The sequence below is a fragment of the Polyergus mexicanus genome, unplaced genomic scaffold (assembly GCF_030449975.1).
Source record: "Polyergus mexicanus isolate NDT 795.1 unplaced genomic scaffold, iyPolMexi1.0 SCAF_9, whole genome shotgun sequence".
Taxonomy (NCBI): domain Eukaryota; kingdom Metazoa; phylum Arthropoda; class Insecta; order Hymenoptera; family Formicidae; genus Polyergus; species Polyergus mexicanus.
This window is the reverse complement of record NW_027223329.1, coordinates 10632721-10647233: the sequence shown is the minus strand read 5'-3', so window position 1 is coordinate 10647233 and position 14513 is coordinate 10632721. Positions and strand designations below refer to the sequence as shown.

General features: G+C 30.7%; 2 protein-coding genes across 4 annotated transcripts in view; one reads left to right on the top strand and one right to left on the bottom strand.

Moving 5' to 3' along the window:
* The window catches only part of LOC138936537 (uncharacterized), a 50388-nt gene extending 46209 nt beyond the window's left edge, over window positions 1–4179 (top strand). Inside the window, exons 5-6 of the transcript XR_011447383.1 lie at window positions 2982–3169; window positions 3821–4179. The gene's annotated coding sequence lies outside the window, so the exon portion shown is untranslated. The remainder of the gene's footprint in view (window positions 1–2981; window positions 3170–3820) is intronic.
* Window positions 1–14513, bottom strand: part of LOC138936536 (A disintegrin and metalloproteinase with thrombospondin motifs 9) — a 38690-nt gene that overhangs the window by 17943 nt on the left and 6234 nt on the right. For all 3 annotated transcript variants that reach the window (XM_070301989.1, XM_070301991.1, XM_070301992.1), the window contains exons 3-5: window positions 6286–6417; window positions 3815–3975; window positions 3450–3575 (exon numbers count right to left, since the gene is read on the bottom strand). In XM_070301989.1, the coding sequence (XP_070158090.1) occupies window positions 3450–3575; window positions 3815–3975; window positions 6286–6417 (419 nt within the window). The remainder of the gene's footprint in view (window positions 1–3449; window positions 3576–3814; window positions 3976–6285; window positions 6418–14513) is intronic.

Genomic DNA, 14513 nt, shown 5'->3' with positions numbered 1-14513 from the left:
AGAGAGTCTTGAAAAAACAGGTTTGTTAAGATTTATTGTAAATGGACTAGGGCTAATAGCTTTTAAATCTTTTCTCGCGAATATCCCCGCAAACGTTACGAAGAACGCAAAATCAGATCATGAGTAAGCATACTCTGTTGCAACCGTTGCAACTGCTTGACAGACTATAAATACGCTGACTGTATATCCTATCCTATCCTTCGCGCCTACAGCTCCATGCTTGTTTTAAAAACCAACGCCCGCATTTTGTTTATGTCGTTGCAATTTGTTTTGACTCGCTTTGATGTGTGCTTTCACGAACATCCCTGTTTATGCTAGCTGCTAAAACATCAGATACAAGTAGCGAGAGAGAGAGAGAGAGAGAGAGAGAGATGACGGGATTTGATAAAATTATAAACAGTATTAAACGAGCAATAAAATACTGAGAAAAGAATGCGGTGCGAATGATACTAACGAGAAAGAATTATGCGAGACAGCATACGTGCATAATGTTTCGCGTGCGGAACTGGCCGTTAAATTGAAGGTGACTGGATTTCAGGGTCCCCGATCAAAGTTATCTTTATTTAGGTTCCATTTAATACGCAGAGAATGTAATATATCGTAATAAAAGGTGAACTCCCTGCCTTAAGCACGTACGAATACAGATAATAACGGACACTGTAATAATGTAATGCAAAAAAACGCGCGCACGTGCGTGTATATGTATTTTTCTCGATATTTCAATAAACATATGGTTTGTATGATAATCCTTTGAGAGCAATTGATCTTTTTCTCCCTTAGATTAATCTCTCTCAGAGCATTGAAAAATAATAAATAATATTTTTAATCTTTTTATTTCGTAAAAATTATACTTCAAATTTCATAAAATTAATATAATAACGTTACTATATAATGATAATAATAATAATAATAATAGTAATAATAATAATAATAATAATAATAATAATAATATATGTCTATAGAAAAATTTCGTCTCGTATATTTTATTAAAGTATATATGTGACACAGTACATATTTTCATCATCATAATTTTTTATTGACCTTTTTGCTTTTACATTTATTTTTGATATTAAAAAATGTCCTATCTCAGTTTACACATCAGTAGTTTACACTTTAAGCGTCTTTAATCGTATAAAATAATGGAAATAAAGAGATAAATCATTTTCAATGTTTCTAAAGTCTGTCTTTTAAGATGAAATAATCTTCATTAAAAATCGCGCTACGCGAGATGTCATCGGAAACAAAATATCTGTAATTAATTCCGCTTATTATATTTCACACATTTCTGTCAAGGTCGATTGAAAACTGATCGTATCGGCTCGAGTCCAACTCGCAGATTTGCAGATTCTTATACATTATACATAATACTGTGTCGTATATCGAAAAACAATGTAAAGTTCGTTCCTCAGTAAATCAGGGATGTGATTGGCGTAAATATATTTACGAGAATCTAGAAAAATTGCAACCAAAACGTATGTAATTATATCATGTGCCTTTTTTTTTAAATATAAAGATTTAAAAATGTATGTTTCCTTTTACATACATATTATGCTAGATAATTGCCAGATATATTCATCCGTTATGTTTGGCGCTATATTGAACGTAGCAGTCAAGTACTTTACCCAATAATTTCATTTATTTGCGTTTAAAAAGTATGTAAAAGTACATACATGTATGTAAAAAGATTTTTTGTTCAATGTAATAGATTAATTTTTATAAATTATTATAAAATAATAATGAACTTCTCGTCCCTCTTTGCTCCTATGATCGGCAGATTTATATGCACGGATATGAAGCCGCAAAGAAATGTAAAATATATAGATAATATATTTTAATCAAAACTAACGTAAGAAAATTAACTTCAACATAATTATATTGGAAAGAATGGCATAAAATGTTGAATGGAGCGTTTAAAGAATTTCTCTTAAAGATATACAAAAGACAGAAAAAAGAAGCAAGAAATTAGCTTTTATATTTAAATTTTTATTAAACATAATTTTCTTTTATGTATTTGTAAACATTCTCATACTTATAAAAAGAAAATTGTTAATTAATATCGCTATCGTCGTCACATATCGTACGGAATTTTGCTGGTGATAAAAAACTTGAAAACTCGAGTTTTCGCAACCGCTTAATCTACTCGTACTATTATGATGATTCGTGACCGAAATTTAAACAAATAAAAAGATACGCGATGATTACTGCGATAATCACGTAAAATTAAACATTTTGTATTTCTCGCCACGCGCACGTGCCAATTCTTGACACACAATCATATGTCAAAAGATACATTAACTTGATACATTACGTATATGCTTATACGTAAGTGGTATGCACTTATATATTTATACAAAGACCATAAATAATACCGGATATTATTTACACTACAAATTCTTTGGCTGTAAATCTCTAAATTTTTGACACGGATTCTGGAAATGATTTTCTGTCGACACAATATCGAAATGCAGGCATAAGAGTAAGTAACAACTAAAAAATAAGAAACTTTCGACAAGTCGAGCTTTAAATGAGTAAAACGAATGACAAACTTATATTTTCCAATTAATTTTGAACACACAAATTATACTTTAAGAAAAATTTAAAAATATATTTGGAGTTTACAATTAGTTTGCAAAAATGGACGTCATTAAGAATCGGTAGCGACACGGAAATGAATATCAAAGACAAAATTAAGAATATTGGAAAATGATGAAGAGAGTCGGAGAAATCAAAGTATGCGCGAAAGCAATCGCGCGATAGCAAAGATTCACTGTCTCTCGAATAATTAGATCGAGTGGCTAGGCCCACTATCTAGAGGAAAGACGTCAAGGTTGGACTTAACCGAGTGCTTACTTCTTCCTATTTCTACACGTGAAACAGACGGCCGATTGATTATTCTAACCTTGCCATGGCTAAATTAAAATGTGACCTAAATCATTAGAAAGAATGTTCAACAAGGGAAAACTACAATTTTTCTATTTCAGATTCTTGTTTTTCTGGAAAAAGAAAAAAAAACTTAAAAAAAGGTGTAAATTTCGGGAATGATATCGAGAAAAGCTTTTAACAAGAGAGAAGCTTCGATAATAGCCAAAACACAATGTTCTTGATGCGTAAATATATCATTATTAATTCTTCCTATAACGATATCATCGAGGAAACAATGGTGAAAAAGGTCTGCTAAATACTTTAATCTGCTTTGTATAATCGAAATAACTCCCAATATATAAAGGCCGTAACGATAGCCTAAAATTATTATATACCGAGCTGGAGAAAATATATATTTAACTGTCGAATGAAAAATGTGACTTTATGCTAATCGATTCACGCTACAAACGGAACACAGAGTATGGCAGATTTATCATTCTTGTAATCGGTTGAAATTAACTGACTTGTGCGATGCGTATAAAGAATCGCGAGACGAGACATTCTCTAAAACTCAATCTGTGACTCACCATTCCGTGACAAAGACTGACACTGACCGCTGAACTTGGATCGCCATCGACTGACCCGCTGTAATAGCAACCCAACTGATGACCAGCATGTTCTCTTCTAGTTGTGTTCTCGCTCATGTGCGTCACCTACGTTATCATCGTGTAAGAAATAAAATTAAGACTGTCAATTAAGTAGGAAAATGACTGATTAGAATCGCGAATTATAACTCGTTTCATTTTAACGCGCATTCTCTCTTTGCTTTCACACAAAGGTTTTTTATTGGTCCAATAATTTTATAATAATTAGACATAGATACATATGTATGACATGATTTAATAACAGAGAGACAGAGAGAGAAATATGTTACTTGATCGATCTTTCTTACCTTTAGATCGGGAGATACAAAACTGGCGTCGTGTGCCAATCGCAAACGAAATCGTCTTCCAAAGGCAGTAAATTCGTATTGCGGATGAGGATCCCAAACTTCGGCTGACGCATGTCGAAAGTGACCACTGTGATGTCTTTTTGCCGTGGAAAATTCTTCGACTGAAAATAAGAGACTTTGTTTCAAGTAGAGCAAAATTTTTTGTTTTGTTTCAAACTATATGGGAAAAGGTGATATTATGGAATATGAGATGCTGGTAATTTATTTTTCAGTCTCGTTATATTGGCGTATCTATTTTTCTATGCAGTACTATAATTGAATTACTTGAGTTTATATATATATATATATATATGTGTGTGTGTGTGTGTGTGTGTGTTTTGTATGCGCGCGCATGTTAATCATCATTTCTTAATATATTTATTATAGTTTTGTATATCAACAATAATAATATAGATTATTCTTTTTTCTTTCAAGTATTTTTACTGAAATGAAAAAAAAAAAAAGTTTACGAAGACTCTTTTCTCTAACATTTATTTTTACTGTATTATCTTACGAGCTATTAAACTGTGAATATAAAATTTCTATATAAATTATAATATATTTTTAAATACATTATCGATATTAGAAACTCTTAAAGTATGAAAAACACAAAAAAAATATCTAATATTATTCTTATATATGTAAAACATATAATATATTAAAAACTTTGGAAAGAGCTATCAGATCTGAAAAGGGACAAGGAAAAATTTGAGACTGTTTCTAACGTATAGCCACGCACTGTTATTAACAGTAAAACAGTAATGACAAACATGTAATAGATACTTTCACTATTTTACTTTGCAGCTGATTCGATGGACTATATTTCTCTCATTCTATGTCTAAAACAAAATTGATATTGATACGCGCTGATGTGAAATTGATATTGTACGCGCTCGTTATTAAAATATAAGACAATAGCTTCAGTTGCACGTATGGATTAAAAAAAAAAAATGATTTGTTACAAAATGGCGGACTTTTGAAGAAAAAAATTCCTAAATCGATGAAACATCTCTGGTGCTAAAAACCTCTGGTTTTTAACATTACAAAAAACAAATTATTCAATCGAAAATTCCTTACGTGCAACTGAAGCTATTGTCTATATTTTAAGAAAATCCTTGTTTTTTGTTTTGGAGCTTTCGTTGCTCCGCTACGTGTGCGCCCGTTTTTTTTTAAGGTGGCTCACACTATTGGCTATTGTAGCTATAAATATTAATATATTTTTTAACGAAAATTTCACAAAAGGGGTAGTTCACATTATGTACTTTGTGATGCTAATAATACAATTTGGAAAAAAACAATTATTTATCAGAAAAAAATCCTTAGAAATAGCCTTTTTTTAGCCGTTACACTGGTTTTCCCTCCTTAAATATTTTTCGAATTATTTTATATCTTAATCTGACATATTTTGATGTAAAAAATACAATGTATCGTAAAATATTTAGGTTTCGATAATCTTACCGTAATACTTTTATATACAGAATAATGAGACAAATCAATTGGTATAAAGAAAATAATTGTTTTTAAGAAAAAGTATGTACTTATTTACAATGTATTTTTTTAAACAATTATTTGTGTTTTTTATACCAATTGATTTGTCTCATTATTCTGTACATGGTACTGTACAGGGTCAAATGAAGATCACCATCAGATGACGCTCTCAACACCAAACAACTTTTGTCTGAAACATTTTTGTCTTAAACAAAAATGTATATATATATGTATATATATATATATATATATATATATATATATATATATATATATATATAAATCACAGAACGACTCAAATATACGATATCGCAAAAGTAACTCGTCAAATACATTATACGTGTACGTTTCTTTCTCATGTCATAAATAGTCAACTTTTAACTTCAAACAGCTTGTTTTATGTTTGCGCATATATGTCACACACACGATATAACGTAATTATCGATGAAATATATTCGCCCGAGTATACATTCTTTCACGCGTTTTTGCGTCATTGTTATTCAAACTATTCGAAAAAAAGGAAGAGTATAATACTCAACTCACGATATTCAATTTCCACACGTTTATATACATACTTATGTTTCAACTTCATTTCGAAATAAATTGAAAAAATAAAAAAGTAAAATATGGGCAAGAGAGAGAGGCCATATCATATTTAATTTTATAATCTTAAAAAAAAATTTATGCTAAAAAAATTTTGAACTTAAATCTCTTTATTACATTTGACCTCTTTGATTAACTTTTAATTAACTTTTTTTTTTAATGAGAAACATTTTTAATAAATCTTCTTATATATATGTATATAAAAAGAAATAAATAGTATATGATTATATTTTTTCGCCTTTTTTCGCCGTTAGCATTATACTCGGCCCGAGACATTATCGTGTCTCTTGATTATGTAATATACATTCACGCATTATTTATAGTTTATTTCAAATACTTACGTGGATCTTCATACTGATTTTGACTAATTTTGAAAGGCTTGACGTATTCTAGATTACCCTTAGCGAACGGCAACACATCGATTGATGACGCGTTATTGTGTTTCTTCGTACTTTGCGTTCCCTTGGAAAGCACTGAAATTATATTAAAAAAATAATTCGTTTTCTTCCAAATCCGTTAAAAAATAATAGTGTACTCGCTGTATTTTTCAAACAATAACTGTTTACGCAATAATAAGTTCACAAAATACGTAAGACATAAAAAGAAGTATTGGAACATTAATCTCCAAATTAAACAAGAACTATTCATATCCTAATTTCGTTAATCTAATTGCGGCTAATATATATGCACAGGATGTCCATAAAATAGAATTTGAAAAAAAAAAGTCAGATAATATTGATAGAATTCATTGAAATGCAGCTAGAATATAGTTTTACTCTTGAAAATTGAACGATACTAATTGCTTATTGCTTAAATGAGTCTATTTATCGATATTAAACTGAATAAATGCATGAGAGAATGTATGAGAGAAAATCGACCGGTACCCATCTATGTGATTTCCATGTCCATCGCTTACGATTTCTCTAACAAGATATTGATACAGTCCAGATGAGCAATTTTCATTATTTTTTTATGCTATTATTGAACCTTATACAATATATATTACTCGCGCGAGAATGTGATTGCGGATATCATTAATCTCGATTTAACGACAGAAAGTAAGATATGGTAAGACCTTGAAAAAATTATTCACGGAATAACAGCGAACATCGTCTTGTTTAATTATATCGAGTTCTACCTACAACATGGCCTCGGTAGTACGCCAAACACATCTGGAGAAATACATAGCACACACGTACGATTCTATAATTACGCATGACAGTTTTCACAAGACGTATCGAATGTCAGTTCTGAATCACAAACCATGAGATAAACGTGAATATTCTACAAGCCGAGCGTCAAATTTGCAACCTCTCGCTTTGCATGATAGGCTCATAGTGCACAAGACGTATATTTTGATTAAGGTTTTCCTCGAACAAAATATGTATCGAAATAGTGAATATTGACACGAGGAGATTATTTATAATAAACCATCCAGAAGACGTAAGTAATAATTGCGTTGATTCATTAAATGTAAATTTAGAGAAGAAATTGTAACAAATGTGCGAAAAACATGAAGCACGGTGGTGCATATAATCCTCCTTATCACTCTCTTTCTCTGTGTGTTTATCTTTTTGTTATTAGAAATTGATATTGCACGCTGCTTTTATAGCAAATTTACCTATGATGGAAAATATAAAATTTCTTTATATATTTGCAGATATAAACAAAATTGTTAAAGTACGCAACAACTATGTAATTCGAATTCATATTCGATTCACGAAATATGTAGCAAGAAATCAAAGTAAAAATTTTATTAATGTGCTCAACATGGAATAACTTTTACGTATTCTACAATTTTAAGTGTGTGTGTATGTGTATGTGTGTGTGTAATGGTGTAATATATCATATGTTAATTTTAAATTATTAATTGTCGATTAACTATATATTTTTTGCAATGCTGTAATGCAATGTAAATGCAATAAGAATTAGCAATCATATTTAAAAATGTGTTATGGCATATATCATTCTATATATATGTATATATCTACATATAATAGCAGTATGGAATAGAAATTTCAAGTTGCCCAAATATGTCAAATACGATTAAAATTATATATAAAAGGATATTTAATATCGCAAAATATATTGCTGAAAATCCAATGCGTTAAAATGTTTACATCTTTAGCACGTCGCATAATGAATTTTCTTGCTGTACGATATTATTTGTCAAAACTGCAAACGGAGTAATAATAATTATCCGCTTCAACTTCCTGAACTCAAGATTCATCTTACAAAGCTTATACTTAATATTTCTGAAAATACTGCGGAAACGTGCCAGACGGCACTATCGTTCCAAACAACACGATTGTTTTGCGCATTAATATTTCCACAAAAGAAATCTCCCTAATAGTAAATAATAACAACTACTTCCGTTCCATTTTCAAGCTAAATGTATGAATAATGTGTGTTGGCCGTAAATATCTTTTAAATACAGTATACGGATAAAAGTATGTTAATTTCCCGCAAAAATCTTGTACACGATAAAAGAAAATATTTAATATATTACTACAAAAGTAAGGTAAAAGAGAACAAGATATTTCATAATTATTCTATTATTATTTCTCACATTTATGTGTAGGAAAAAGTTAAATGTCACTAAATTACCTTTCGCTATCTTATACCCTACCTAATAAAACAGTAGACACATAATAAATCTACTTTTGACATTCCAAAGCCATTCTAAGCAGCAATCAATATACGTAGTAGCAAATTTGCTGAATTATGTATTTCGATGGAAATAACAACGAGATGCGAATATCAAGTCAGACTCTGGGACCAACTCTGGGCTTATCTTTAAACTTTAAAGAGATACGTTGTGTGTGAAGTATGTTAGAGAAAATCATAGTATATGTAATCACAAAACGTTCGATTGATTTCATTAAAAGTCTAACCAAATGGAGCCATAAGTCAATCGAGCTTTTGACTATGCCGTGGCTAATGCTTTTTTATTCTCGGAGCAAAGACTCGTCGTGAATGAAAAAGCAATTTGAAAAACACACATGTAAAATAGAGGAAAACTTTGGAAAAAAGTTTCCAAAAATCTCTTGCGGTAAATTGATCACTAAAACATCAATTGCTTGTTTTTATAAAAGAGTTTATCTAGAACTTTTATAAAAACATAAAAATTTTTAGTATTTACTTTTAAATATTTAAAATTTCGTCTGCGTTTCTTAATAGTCGAATTTTTATATGCCGATAATTTTCTTGACTGGTTAATTGAAAATTGAAATAATAACAATGTTTTATCGTAAATACAACAATCTTGAGACTATCGTGTATCAATCTAACAACTTGTAAAACGAATATATAACATAGTTTTTTATTTCAATAATAAAACTATAAATGAATGTATGTGTGTCCGTGTGTATCGTATATATATGTGCGCGCGTGCCATATTCGCAATGTTACACATATGTAATCACATCTTTACGACGGTGAAAAAAAAATATGAATCAATCACTCGAAACACTCGTCACAAATTAAGTTTCGATATGCCGTTTGAAATTTTCTCTCTCTTTTCATTTCTGGCATCAACGGAAACAAGTTTGATTTTCGGTACCAACGGTATACACAACGTACACGCGATTGTACTTGTACCATATTATTCGTATTTTATGTTTTTTTTCACGCGTTATCTAGACATGTTGTAACGCTTTCGCATCTATCGTTTACGAAAGAGCGTTATAATTTCATTTAATGTCCATTAAAGTTAGATTGATTCTCTCTTCCAGATCTCTCCTATTAGCCTCTTACTACCGGAAGTTGAAGAAATTATTTTTATTATCAAAAATTCCGCGGATCGATAACCTACAACTAGTTCCTGCATATCATATGTCGTTGAATTGCAACGTTTGAATATATATAACATTGTCTTTTTAATATAAAAGAATCATTCTTATTATATTTATATACTGTTGAACCGTTTCTCTCGCATAAACGTTTACGCTTCGATCGCGTCTCGACTATGCCGAGTGACACTGAGAAGACTTTCTCGCCTTCCTCTTCCACAAGGCGGATATTGTGTTCGTAGGAGAAAGACCGTTTACAGTGTCTCGCATATGTTGCCATTTAATTACAGTATCGAAACATGAGTCTGTGTGGAGATATCCGAGATGTAAGCCCTCCAGTCTCGAAATTTATAATAAACATGACGTATAACAAAAATAATCTCTATATATTTCTCTCGCGTAAAATTTTCAACAGATTAAAAAAATATTTATGTTTAATTGCATCGACTACTAACTAAACTTCGATAAGTAAACTTGATAAGTATTATCTTAGCAATGTCAAGTATATATTTGGCAATATTATTCAATTAATTATTATATATGTAAATGTGCTTATAGCGTTACTGTACATATGGTAACATATTATGACTTTTTATGGCGATATAAAAAATTATATTTGCGTTTTATTTCCCTCTCTCTCTCTCTCTCTCTCTCTCTCTCTCTCTCTCACTCGATTGTTAATCTTTTATGATACTGTCTAATATTGAAAACAATGAAAAAAAAAATGAAAAAGATTTCCGATTTAAACTAAGCTAGAAAACATATTAGCGATTGTCTGATTTTTCTTTTTTTCCAGTCATTGTTGTCAACAAATATGATGTCAGTAAATTACATCTCATTTCTCACAGTCTATTGCAAATCTACATAAAAATATAGCAAGCAACTTTGAAACGCAGCAAAGAAAGAAAAAAAACATGCAGTTTATTCTAGTTCATTCAATGACATAAAAAAAGAACAAATGCCGTTGTACCATTACTGAACATGGTAGATTAAATCGCTCCGAAATTTGTTTATGCCGTCACAATCTGTCAAAATTGGATATTGTCGCGTAATTTCGTTCTTCGAAATTTTTACAATTATTTGTAAAAGTGTATGCATAATAATAAAAAGTTAAACTCAAACTTGCATTTATCATGAATTAAAAAAAAGTTTCTACTTGAGAAGAACTAAAAATAATTTTAAAATCGTGAAAAAATTGAGCGGATATGATATAAAAGAGAATATGTTTCATATATCTTGTTTTCATATATGTATTTTCTTTTTATTTTCAAAAAACCTAATGAAAGCTATACCTAAAAAAAAAACTTGATGAAATTTATGTTGGTAAAACGCGAGTAAAATCATAAATCAAAATTTACCAAAAAGTCAAACTAAAATCCATTAAAAACATGATCGAGACGGGAAAACAAAGTAATAATGGTGTAAAATCACAAATGGCGCAATTGGTGCAATATGGTTCAAGACCATTGAACGTTATCGTATCATTCAGGGTGCCAGCTGGCTTTGGCTATTTTAACTCAAATGGTCTCAGTCATAAATTACAGCTGAACCAACCGATATATCCTGTAACGAGGTATGTAAGTGTGCGAGTTCTGTAAATTGGTCGAAATGTTTACAGACAAGATGCATAATCGCCTGTATCTTCGCAACTTCGCTGACAAAGTAAAACCCCCGAGGTAAACTTTTTTCAAGCGCTTCAAAATACATATCATTCGTAAAGAAAGAATTTTTCTCCATTTATCGAAAAAAATTGTCAAACCTAATTTTGATTTTCCTTTATAATTTTTAACTTATCTAAATATATAAAATGTGCCAAATATAATATTTATTACGATAAATAATATAAATATGTATCAAACTGATTTGACGAATTATCTTTTGTACATAAAGAGTTTCCTTGATTTTTTTTGTTTTTTGTTAATATATATATATACACACACACACACGAAAACATTTTTCAGGAAAAGAAAAATATTTGTTAAAAGAATGAGATTTTCCGATTAAATACCTACGTCTTAAAGAGAGATGGCAACTATTGTAGATGATTTTAGAGATACACATATATGGTATATATATGTATTGACGTACGTTATACACGTGTATATATGTATGTATGTATTGATATATTGCATTCTTTCATTATTTTTTTTCCCCGATGGATAAAGTTATTGTAAATTCAGTTAATACATCATCGAATTTCAAAATTTGGATTTTACAAATCTAATAAATAAATAAATTTCTTATTACGATGAAATGTATGTTTCTGCTTCAATATTGCTGCTTCGCGTATACTAACATGTATTAACAATCAAGGTCTTTCTTAAACAACACGCAATACCTGAGAGCGCAGTCCAAGAGCAACCAGTAATGGAACTCGGAAAAGGACGTTTGCAATCATACACAAAGTATATATCTGAACAAAATTACAGAATCAATCATAAATATGTACAAATGATTATGCATAACATTTACATTTGTCTTTTCGCGCGTTTCGTATAAGAATTTAAGAGAGAGACAGCATATTAAAAAATAATTTAGATAAAAAAGAATCTGTAATAATCGCTGATTATATATTATATATATAGTAGGTATAATATATTCATTGTCTCAGAATGTACACGATTCTTTTACAATCTACGTCTCTACTTGAACAATTTCTAAACCGAAAAGAAAATCGTTATACATATATATAAAAGATGGGAGAGATTAAGACTTTTTCGATTAAGATTATTTCGAAAAGCTACTCGATTTTATAAACAATATGCAAATATGAGTTTAAGATGTGTAAAGACTCACTATACATATACTCTCACATAAGCACATATAAAATTAAAAAAAAAAGTGTACACACATACACACACGTATGCGTACACACAATTGTCTGATTGCAATTTGAAGCCTAATCGCACACACTAAACCTTTAAGCCCTCTGCTAACTTTTGTATATATATGTGTGTGTTAATACCTGAATTTTTACTTTTATAAAACTAATAAAAATTGTAAACATTTTTCACATTATTATATAAAATATCTAAAAAAAAACACTTGTTAAATGTAAAATATCGCAATTAAATTTAAATTATATCTTCAAGTTTGTATCGTCAAATATTTACTTGTGAAATCATACAATCGTCGAATCAAAAGATGAAAACTGTCGATAAAAAGTTGAAAACAAACGCAAACGCGGCAAAAAGTGCTTCCCGAAAGACAACGTTGTGCTTCGTGAAACGCGTGATGTCCGCGTCTGCTGACTCTGACAGAAACACGAGCTTTCACGACGTACGTACTTTTAGTAGCGTTCACTGCTCGCACGTGGCTCGCACTTTTAAGTTACACGTTACAACAACGTTTCTCCCTGCTTCTCTTTTCTGAGCTGCATATCACTCACATCGAGCGTCCGTCTTTCTATCCGTCTATATTTGCGTAGGCGCAATGTTTATGTGTCATGTTGCCAACGTGGCTGTGCGAAGAGAATACGCTTTATCAATATGCGCTCTCTCTCTCTCTCTCTCTCTCTCTCTCGCGCGCGCGCGCGCGCAAAGCAACCCCATTTATGCGCTGTATGCGTTTTAACGTGCAAGCTTGCTAGCAAATTCGTGAAAATGTATGTCTATCTACCTTGTTGCAATGATATCGCTTCTTGGAACGTTTACTTGGAAAAGAAGCAAGATAGAATTTCGTGACAATCGGATATTTGAATTTCAACTAGACAATTTCAGTTAGAAATTGTGGACGCGATACATGCTTAAACAATGTCCGAAAAAATTCCGCATAAAATAAATTCTATCAAATTATATTAATTGTAAGATTTTTTTTTTATCGTGAAATTAAATCTAATGCATCCGCGCATACACTTTTCCATTTACGCAATAATTTTAGGGTGGATCTCGCTTTGCTTTGTAAAGTATACGCGTGGACACAGTGGGTTCCGCCCCCCCCCACCCCCTCCCACGGAGGGCTCCACTTCCGGAAGATTTAACCTAACCCAAACCTATTCCTGATTTAAAACTAAATTTTGGTTTGGTTGTGGAGTGGACTTTATAGTACATAATTACTTAATTTTCGGTAATTTTGAGGGGTGGGGATGACGGGGGTCGGGTTCCCCCGATTGATTATCACCGTTGGGATCACAACAAAGAGTTTTATCGAGAGATCCGATTATACAATATTTCTCAAAATTCAGAGAAGGTCTTATTCGAAACAATTACCTTTTATTTTTGAATAAGAAATTTTCGTTTTGTATAATTGAGAATATGTTAAAATCCTTGATATATGTATTTCAACAGATGAGCTCTTTTTATTGAAAAAGTCGTTAATAAAATTATCGAAACACATAAGACGGTCGTCCGCGAATAAGATAAAATAGAACTAATATTTATGATACGATATTCCTGGTTTCTTTAAAGTCATGCTTTCATCATAGATCATGAGAACGCGTGTATGCGTAAATGATTTAAGATGTTTATATATATATATATATATATATATATATATTATATATTGTATATATAAGAATGCGACAAATTCAATTGTATGACTCGTTGTATGCGTACAAACAACTACACTTTTTCACGCACGTTTATTTGACTCCTGCCTTTCCTAAATGAGTTTTATTACTTATCGATTATTATATATGCATTTTTGAATCTTTCGAATATCTTGAATGGATACATCTCACGCCTTACAACCTGCACCTGTGTCCTGTATTTTTGCATGTTTGAAATTTGAATTGTAATGGAGTTTGTTTTTATCAAAATTATCATGTAAATAAACGAAGA